The sequence below is a fragment of the Gavialis gangeticus genome, unplaced genomic scaffold (genome assembly GCF_001723915.1).
Source record: "Gavialis gangeticus isolate Ggan-Ray unplaced genomic scaffold, GavGan_comp1, whole genome shotgun sequence".
Lineage (NCBI taxonomy): Eukaryota > Metazoa > Chordata > Crocodylia > Gavialidae > Gavialis > Gavialis gangeticus.
The window spans coordinates 124,443,468-124,453,943 of NW_017729025.1; the positions used below are offsets into that span (position 1 = coordinate 124,443,468).

Sequence of the window (10,476 nt, forward strand, 5' to 3'; positions counted from 1 at the left end):
GGTCACAAGCTGGCAGAGGGTAGGTTTAGGCTAGATATTAGGAGGCGCTATTTCACAGTCAGGGCGGCTAGGATCTGGAACCAACTTCCATGAGAAGTGGTGCTGGCTCCTACCCTGGGGGTCTTTAAGAGGAGGCTAGATGTACACCTTGCTGGGGTCGTTTGACCCCAGTACTCTTTCCTGCCATGGCAGGGGGTCAAACTTGATGATCTGCTCAGGTCCCTTCCGACCCTAGAAACTAAGAAACTATAAGAAAAAGGGTAACTAACACCTGGATTTTGACAAATTACTTTCCAGAGGGCCATGCCTCCATAAATCTGGAAAATATATTGCAAACCACATATTTAATTTACATTGACAGACAAAGTCAGACAGTGCCAGGCACTGGGCAAGGTCTCCCCTCTTTGCATTCATATCCCAGTCACTGCAGTGGGAATTATCTTTGTCCAGCACTCCTAGCATGGCTTACTTCTCTCAGTTTGGCCTTTCTCTCACCTTCCTCAGACCTGAAGAGACATACGGGGTGTCACATTGCCTCTTTCTCAGGAGGGTGCAATGCTCTTTAGTCACATTGTCCCCTGAAGAGTTTATGACTAGCTAGAGCAATTCGTACTGTAGGCTCTGAGACAATGCAATAATCAAGCCCATAGACCAGACTTATTTGGACATGTTCTGGGATGATTTGTATGCAGAATACCACATACTTTGTTAATTTTAGAAATAGGTAATATTGTACAATACCGTTTATTTGTATCAGTGGTGACTTATGCACTGGTTTAATCTAAATGACTACTTCCAGACAGGACTACAAATAATCAGTTTGTCTTTTATAATTGATTCTTTACCAAATGCAGCACTTTCAGCCTCCAGTCCAACCTTTAAGAAAACAGTGCCATCTATTGCCATAATCAGTAAGTACAACCCCTATCTGGAGTGTCACTGTTAACTGAATGTTTTTCCAGCTTTCTCTAGATCTCTTCTGCTTTTGTAGCTCATTTCTTTCATTGTTTCCAGAAGCATCTGAGTTATTCCTGTGTCACACCAGGGTAATTCCACTGATTTCAATGGAATTAAACCACTTCTAAACTGGAGCACTGCCTTGTAACCAGCCCAATATTTTTAAATAATTTCCATTGTTAAGGATGTAATGGGCTTATGCAGCAGAACAACTGGTCTTTATTTAACTTGTTATAGAGGTCAAAACAAGCCTCTGTATTTATTAGGGGTACTGAGAAAGATGGAACACATGCATTTGCTCTTGTCATTTTAGAAATCCTTCACTCTTGCACTCGCACAAAAATGAGAAATAGGTCTAATGTAACAATAAGTTCCTTAAAGTCCACAGCTAAAGAAATATTGGAGAGAAATAAGCTTACTGTTACTGGGTTTTTGCTCGACTTTCAACAACTATAAACATTATTCAAGTTTTATATTATATAAAGGTAACAAAGTTTTCCTGCCCTTTTTCTTTTCTTTAGCATTCATAATGAGATATTATTAGTGATTGCTATATAATCTTTTCATTGCTAGAAAAAATTAATTGACACTTGTGGACCCAGGCATCCTTCTTATTCCTTTATTCATGATGTATAAATTGGTTTGGATATACTGGAACACGCAGGTTTGTTCATCAGTTTTTTCTCCTTCAAATACAGCTTGTATATTGTATGAGCTATCTAAAATTATATAAATAGTATTAATATTAAAATTGCTGTAGAAATTGCAGCAAGGTGTTTTAAAACCACTTTCACAGTTGCTTTTTGCCTCAAGTTTCTTGTTTTCGTGAAATTTTGCCAAATCAATCATTTTGTTGTGCAACTTTGAAATTTTGCACATCTCCACAACAAAAGCAACTACTTTAAAAATCATTCAGGTATGAAAATTTAACAAAGTAGGTGCAATATTGAATTGCCAAAAAACATACTTTCAGTGTACTGGGCAGCCAGCGCCTGAAAAAATAGATCCCTGTAAATTGGCTCCCCAATCACCGAAGTCCATATGAATCTTTCTGTTGTATTTAATGGGCACTGCATCACTGTGAATGCTAAAGAAAAGAAAAGAAAAGAAAAGAAAAAGGGCAGGAAAACTTTGTTACCTTTATATAATATAAAACTTGAATAATGTTTATAGTTGTTGAAAGTCAAGCAAAAACCCAGTAACAGTAAGCTTATTACTAGTATTATTAATCCCTAGAATTTGAAATAGAAATGGCTAACACAAAATGGATGCCATGAAGCGAAGATGCAGGAGGCAACACTGACATCAAAGGAAGTGACACTACTCAGAGGTGTGACAAAACAGCCAAGTACCAGGGACAGCAGAATGCATGGGGGCAGCAGTGACTTCTAGTTGTCACTGAGCTGCTGGTGTGATTATGCTGCTGCAGGAGCAGCTGATATTTTTTTGTTCCCACCTCCCCCTACTGTTGGGAAATAGCAGACTGAGAGCATATTATTTTAATGTGAACCTTCAGACTAGGTCTAACTTGGAAACCTTACCCCTGGTTTGCAAGGATTAAGCACAGAAGGGTGCGGCCACATAAACCAGTCTCAAGGAGTTGAGCTGAACTTTGGCTTTCAACCTGCATAGAGCAGGCAGTTGCCACAAACCAGTAGGAAAGAGAATGGGCAGGGCTACCAAAAGCCTGCAAAAATGAAAAAAACAGGGGACAATGGGTTGAACTATAGCCCCCAGGCTGCTTTGGGGGCTAGCAGGAGGAGAAGTGGGAAAAAGGAGCTGCAATATGGGAGCTATTTCACCCAAAGCCCTAAGTCAATCCCTGGGGCAGCTGTCCCAGACACCCTGGGGTGACCGGACTTCTCCCCTGCTCTCTCTGGCCTCTCTTCAGAGCTGGGGTAGATGGAGTAGGGGAGAGGCCTTGCTCCCTGATAGGCTCCCAAAACCACTCAAGGAGGCCCTAGGGAGATTGTGGAGGACCCTGGTCTGACTGCAGCTGAGAGGAGGATCGACTTCCCTACTGAGGAGACACAGTAGAGAGAGAAATTTGACTCTGGCTACAGAGCAGGTCCCAGTTGAGTTGTACTTATAAAGGCTGCAGAAGTTAATATGAGCAGTGTGACTGTGGAGCGGTAAAGGTCCTTGTGCAATCTGGGGCAGCTTAGGCTGTGCACAAGGCAAAGAGTCTCACCCCGAAGGGTTCCTGTTGGACTGCTGGAACTGGGATTTTAAGATGCACCATTAACAAGGGTAATTGTGTTATCGGGTTTCCATTCAGTATTTCATGGGTTACATTGCAGATTGTTGTTCGAATGGGTGTAAATAAATCGGATTTGTTTGTACCCTACTGTTAAACTGTTGTACTGTTGGGGAACCCAAGTCACCACTGTCACATACCCACACCCCTCCTGAGAGGGGTTACAAACTTATAGCTTGTGTTCCTTCACTTCTGTGCATGACGTGATTAAGAAAAATCACCAAAAAAGCTGTGTAGAAGCCCAGTTTAAAGGCTAGAGTATATAACATTGCATTAAAATCAGCTTTTCCCATCTCCAAGGAAGTGTCAAAAGGTCCTCATTTTTCTCTTTCACTTACTTCCTGCTCTAAATATTAAAATGACTCAAATTCAACTAGCATTAGCTTTTAACAGTTCCTTGTAATAAAAACCATAAATAATGCCTTCTCAAATTATGAACCACAAAATTTTCATTCTGATCATTTCAGCGATATTTCTCACTTTAAACCCAGGTGTCATTCAAATTTATAATAGATTACAAACAAACTGAACAGAAACTTAACTCAATCCAATTTAATCTTTTTTGAAGATTTATACACTTTCTGCCAACATTTTTCAATGTTCATAGTTATGCACATATACATTTTCTTACAGCCAAAACAGGAAGCAGCAACAGCAAACTATGACTGAAAAGGATAACGTATCAGTATTAGTAGTAGGCAACCATTGATCCTTTGGATCATGGTGTATGTGAGACAGGTCACCAGGACCTTTGATGCATACACCTATGCAGGAGTATGGAGTGGAGGCTGCCTAGACCTTCCATCCTGCCTTCAGACCATCGAGACAGAATCCAAGGGCAGACCGAGTCTGGACATTCAGTGCCTCGGCAGCTGTAATTATGCGCACATCCGGGAAATGAACCCAGGTCTCCCACATGGCAGTCAAGGATTCTACCACTCTAAACTACCAAAATGAGGATATAATTTAAATATGGTAAGAAAGCCTTTTCTGATAAGCCTTAAAGATATATTCCCAGATTTGAATTATTTACATGAGGGGAGTCAAGCATACAGCTCATAGGCTGGATAGGCCACAGAGCCATTTCATTGGGCCTGCCAGCTACTAACTAGCAGGCTACTGGGAGGTCCATTCTGGCCTGCCACAGAATTAGGGGTCCCCATGCTCCTTTAGACATGGCATTGTGGCAGGGTTGAGCAAAGGTTGTGTTTTCACAGTATCGCTTGCCTTGCTGCCACTAAACCCTACTGTCATTAGACCTCTGTTGCCATTACCAGACTCCCCCTGGCACCTCTATCAGAATCCTTCACACCCCCACCGGAACCACTGCCATTGGGTCCACAGATCCAGCTTGGGAAGTGCCCTGTGGTCCAGACTGGGCCTAGGGCCCAAGGTGATTTTGGTGCCCCTGCAAACTCAGCAAACCTTAATCACAATATTTGAGGTTCACCGTTATACTGAAATGTATTCTTTAAGATGCAGGAGTTAATTTCTCAAACTTGGGTACCAAAATTTAGGTAGTTAAATCTGTATTTAAGCAGCTAAATACCATATTTACTCAATCCAAAACATATTTTTCTTCCCTGTTCAATATGGGGAAAGCCAAGCCTCTTCTTAGAATCAAGTATCAGGCTGCTCCAGCTGGGAGCTGTGGGGAGCAGCTGTGCATAGAGGCCAGCTTGGCTGGGGACATCATCAGCAGAGCACAGGTTCCTCCTTCCAGTTTCTGCTTCCAGCCAAGTCACCCTCCTTTTACGTCCCTTGCTGGCGGAGCACAGACACTGGAAGCAGGAATCTGCACACAGGTGCTACAGTCCCTAGCTGAGCTGCTCTTCACAGTTCCCAGCTAGAGTGATTTGACTCCCAACTGACACGGGTACAGGAAGAGCCTTATTGCTGCTCCTGACTTGCTTCTGCCCAGTGCTACAAGGTGTGTACTGTCCTCCTTTCAGCTTGCTCCTGGGAGCCAGCTCCCTGCACAGCTGCTTCCTGCACCATGGGTCAGTAGTGGCTCTGTGGCTCTCTCCATGCCTGTATCAGCTGGGTGCAGCAGTATTTTCATGTATGTTCCTCTTTTCAGCCCCTGCTCTCAGCCAGCAGGGAGCAACAGGAGGCAAGAAGAGCTAGGCAAGGAGCAGGAGCTGGAAGCAGGAAACTTGTGTCACCCCCACTGTCCCCAGCTGAGCTGGGTTCCTGCACAACTGCTCCCTTCAGCATGGAGCAGGAGCAAGTCAGGAACAGCTCTGGGGATCTCCCTGTGCCCAGATCAGTGGGGGACAGAAGTGGAAGAGGGGCAGGCAGGGACAAGTGGTGCAGAGACAGGCATCAGGGAGTGTAAGCACCAGGGGGGCAAGGTGCATGGAGAGGCATGGGGAAGGCTCAGGTTCCTTGCTCCCTATACCACTTGCCTGCCCACTGCCAACCCCTCTGCCACTTGCACCCTCCACCCCTGCTTTCCCCACCGCTGGGTTCAGCTGTGAGCAAGAGCAGCAGCAGTGATGGGGGGGGGGTCCCCCTGCCCTGCCCTGTCCCCCAGGAGCAGGTAGAGGGCAGGCCCCCTCTGCCCACTGCCCATTGCTGTTGCCACTGTAGCTGTTCCAAGCCAGAGCAGGCAAGAGCAGCTGGAAGCTTCCCCCACCCCCAGAACAGCAGAGGAAGCAGCAGTGGTAGGCAGGGGATGTTGGAAAGGGAAGGGGATGGAGCATGCTTTAAAAAAGTTCTTGGAAGGTTCCTGTGGCACAGTCTCCCTACACCAGCGGGTGTAGGTACGGAGGAGGTTGGGAGCGGAGGGTGCAGCCACCCATGCAGCGCAAGTGGCAAGTGGTGATCAAGTCCTGCTCAAACACTCAGTAAAGTCAATATTCAAACACGTCTGAAAACTAGGTCACTTATTTAGGTGCCTATGTAAGTACAATACACGGAGAACTTGAAGCTGTCATGAGGGACTTTTTTCCTCCAGTGGCCTGATCTGGTCAATAGGGCTCCACCCAAGTCTGGAAATTTGGCAACAAGATGAGTGGCAGCAGCATTAATTAGAAGATAAATTAATACTACCACCACTTACCACACAGTCTAATTTCTGGACCTTTGGAGAGCCCCGAGAGCTCAGTTCCATGGGCTGGGTCTTGCCCATATCTTAACACTCCTGCTCAAGAAGGTCACAACCCAGGGAATGCAGAACCAAACAAGGTCCATGCAACCCAAAACCCAGCAAAGAAGCATCTATCCTATTAAGGAGCTTGCTGGGTTCTGGAAAAGCTGCTGCTTATAAGCATGCAACCACCTATCCAGGTAATTGGAGCCAGCAGGGGCAATTTAGTCTGCCTGCTGTCCTGAGTCCTGACACTCATGATTGCTGACCAGGGGCCAACAAAAGCTGAGGACCATTGCTCTAGAGTCTAAACTCAGGCACTTACATTTGAAATGTTGCCTTTGAATCCTTATATACATACACACAGAGGCGCGCGCGCACGCACGCACACACACACACACACGCATAGCTTAACAGGATATTTTTCAAATAGGACTGCAGAGGGTGACAAAGCTTCTGCAGTAAAAAATGTGGATAAGCAGTGAAAATTTTCTCCATTCCCTCACCAGCATTGTTTACTGTATTTATCTTTCTATGTTCCTACTACTATTTGTCTTCCATTCTGCTCTTTAATATATATTTTACCACCCATTAGCTTTTTGTCCTGGCTCCAAGTCATACCTTATTTCATTCTTCTCAGTTTCTGTTTATAACCTCTAGTGTCTAACAAAGGCACTCAGCATGTGAAACTGATAGAAGGCATACAACAGTTACAAACAATGCCAATATTTTTGCAAGTTTGCACCTGTTCTTTTTTTGTTGATTACATGTTATTCAGAAATCACTTGCTAAATGTTGCAACCTAGACATTCAACAAAAGTACTTTTTTTCTAGAATGCTCATCACTTAGAAACCTGAATAGCATAACAGAATAGTTTTTCATTACAATGCTAGGGAGTTTATAAATACTTTCTAGTAATGCATTTCATGTATCTAGTTCTGCTTGTACTAAAATTTATGTACTGTAGATGTTAATGATGATCATTTTGGATAACTTACAGATATTGATCTGAATCATCAATATTGCCATTGTTTTCTTCTGTTTGGTTTTCCTCCAGATCCTCAGTTAATTTTTCTTCTTCTAAAGCAGTAACAAATTTATCCACAGACAGCTTGGCTCCAAGAACAATGTTGCTTCTTACTTCTAATACTAGATCTAAATGCAAAGGCATATTAAGGTATTTGTTGCCAGTTATGTACTGTATGTTTAGGCTACAGTCATATGGGTTAGTTATATAGGATTTTTGGCATAAGTAAAATGAACTGAGCTTTTATTATTGTACTTTTGTTATATAAAGAAATATTTCAAACAAAAAGCTTAAATACTGACAAACAGTCAAATATGTTATAAAAATGTGCATGATCATACTCCATTTTCTACAATATTTTCTAAACTTGTTTCTATATTTTTCTTTTTTGGCCGGAGTCTGACATGCATATCCTCTGCTAGTGAAAACCCAGAGTAACACTTTTCATATCAGTGAAATGATTCCAGATTTACACCAGAACAAATGAGACCTGAATCTGGCTCTTAATCATTCATAATAATTTTATAGTTGTAGCCTTTGTAAAGAATGCGCCTGTTGTTCTCTTTGTGGTAATGGAAACGAGGTATGCATCAAAAGTACAATATTTCAATGGGCCCTTCCACCCGAAAATCCTATCTGTAAGTTTATTCAGTTTATGAGGCAGGTAAGTGATTTGTCTAAGTTTACACAATCAGTTTGCAGCACAGCTGAGAATTGATATATGATCTTGTAGCTCTCAATCCTTTTGTTTATGCATGCTCTCACTCCCTATCTCAATATATCACTGTTGACTATTTTGATGATTCATAGGTATTTGGATAAATAAACATTATATTTCTTCCTTAGGTTATACATTGTGAAACAAGGATTTACCCTTATTCACACAATGAAAAGCCTATTCTCCCTAGATGATAGATATTTTTATATAGGCAAATAATCACATTCATTAGAACAGAGTTCAAGAATTCCCATGGCAACAATATAATTTGCACCATGGAGAATATCTGTATACCCCACAAACTGTGCCAGATGTTTGCAGGCATGCCCCTTTCAGCCTAAAAATTATTTCATCATTAAGAAGTAAAGATTTGGAAATTACTATGTACTTGTTTATTGACAAACTATTTTTCTTTATAAACAACATGATCCTAATTATACAATAGCATAGTGGCTAGAAGACTGACCCATGAAATGGAAGGAATGCTCTTTCTTCTGCTTGGAAGGCTTAAGAAAACATCCAGGTTACTGGCTGTTGTGCTGTGGATTCACTGGATCAGCAAAAAAGTACTGGAGGGAGCGTAATTTTTTGCCTAGTACTACAGTTTGGGCCCTACCCTGGGAATAAGACAACCAGGGTTTTCATCCTGGCTTCCAAGACTATTTATGTATTTCATCTAATGACTTTTTCACATCAAGTATATTAACAGTCTTGGGACCAGGGACTGGAGCCAAAGTCTTACCTATTCCTGAGAAAGAGCCTTGTCTGGTCCTTTAAGGAAGGTATAGGAACCTGTTTACACTCAGGAGAGGCTTCCAGCCTCCAAATGGACAGAGGTGCCTTGATCCAGCTTTGAACATGGGTTTATTATATTTATTTTTATGTATAATGAATATATTATATTTATTATTATATTTGACACACACTTCTGTGTATCCCATTGGCAAGCTCTGCTTAGAGTGTTTAGGCTCCCATTCAAAAGTGCCTAACAATCTCCAGGCACCATATAAGAAGCCTAGCAGTTTCACAAAGAATCCTAGATTCCCCTATAGAGCCTAAGGGTGTATCCAGATGAGCATGGATCCTGTCTGCGGCACCACACACTGCACATGCTGGTGTTCCCCGCACTGCTACTTCGCAGGGCAGGGAGAAGGGTCGATCCTGGGAGATTCCAGGGTCAAAGAAACCCATGCAAAAAAAAGCAGGGAAGTGCATGTGGAGGCAGTGTGCACCACCCAAAACTGAAGCCTGGCTAGCTGAAGTCACATGCCAGCTGCCCAAGCTTCCTGCTGCAGGAGCACCACAGCTGCAGCTCCTGGAGGTCCACAGGGCCTCAAATAAGGTTGCTGGGGACTCATTTGCTGGCTCCAGTCTCTCCTACCCCACCTGGGGTAACCTGCCACACATCAGAGTGCATGTGGCATGGGCATTCCCTGGGGACAAGTTGCAGTGGCACAAAGTATGCTGCTGCTACTTATCCACAGGGAAACGCATGTTCCCACTTATCTGCATGCGCCCCAGGTGCCTAAAAGTTAGGAGTTGCAATGTTTAACTTCCATATATTTATGTCCTTTTTTTATCTGGTTCTAAGTTGTTAAGTATACACATTTTAGGGTGGCTTATACATGTATGGAAAGATCAATCACCTCTGTAGCATGATGGACCTGTATTTAGGGAAAAGGTCAGTCAGGCATTAATTCTCGCCAGCCTTGTCAAGGAATACTTGACAAAATTAAATTTAGGCATAAGACTAAATTTATGCATTGGTATTTTGAGACACAAGACATTATAATTATTTTCTTTGCAGATATGAAGTTAGCAAATTATTTCAGTATACTTTTTTGGTAAATTAGTATAATCCTGTATGTAAGTATGCTTAGTTTTCCACTTAATTTATATTTATTAAAGTAAGACAGTTCTTGGATATTAATTAGATCCCAGTTGATTACGAAAACCTAGTTAGCAGTGTTTGGAGCCTGATCCTGCAAACTGTTAATCACATAAGACATAAGCAGGACTGCCTGCATAAACAAGAACCTTCATATGGATAAGGATTGGCATGCTATAGTCATTGTTAATTATGTACCTCTATATTTCTATTATATTATGCTAATCTCATGTGTTTTATGTGCTGAGTCATACATTCATATTTATCTGCTTTTATATGTTAAATACTTATTGGCAGAGCCAGACACCCATGAAAATAGATTTCTTCTAGTTTTTAATGTGGCTGAGAAAACAGTAACATTATTACTAAAAAAAAAAAAAAAATGATGATCCTAAAGACCCTTCTAAGCTCTGGCATAAAAAGAACAGCCAAGCCTGGTGTGACAAGGACTGTATTCCTGTGCAACTAGTCTATGAAATACATCCAAATTCTGTGCAGATATAGGGAGTTTCTTTAGAAGATGAGCATGCTGCCCAA

At 42.2% G+C, this 10,476-nt stretch overlaps 1 protein-coding gene across 1 annotated transcript in view; it reads right to left on the reverse strand.

Annotated features, from left to right (window-relative positions):
- DCDC5 (doublecortin domain containing 5) overlaps positions 1-10,476 on the reverse strand; it is a 122,200-nt gene that overhangs the window by 79,623 nt on the left and 32,101 nt on the right. Inside the window, exon 6 of the mRNA XM_019519508.1 lies at positions 7,305-7,461. Within this exon, the coding sequence (XP_019375053.1) occupies positions 7,305-7,461 (157 nt within the window). The remainder of the gene's footprint in view (positions 1-7,304; positions 7,462-10,476) is intronic.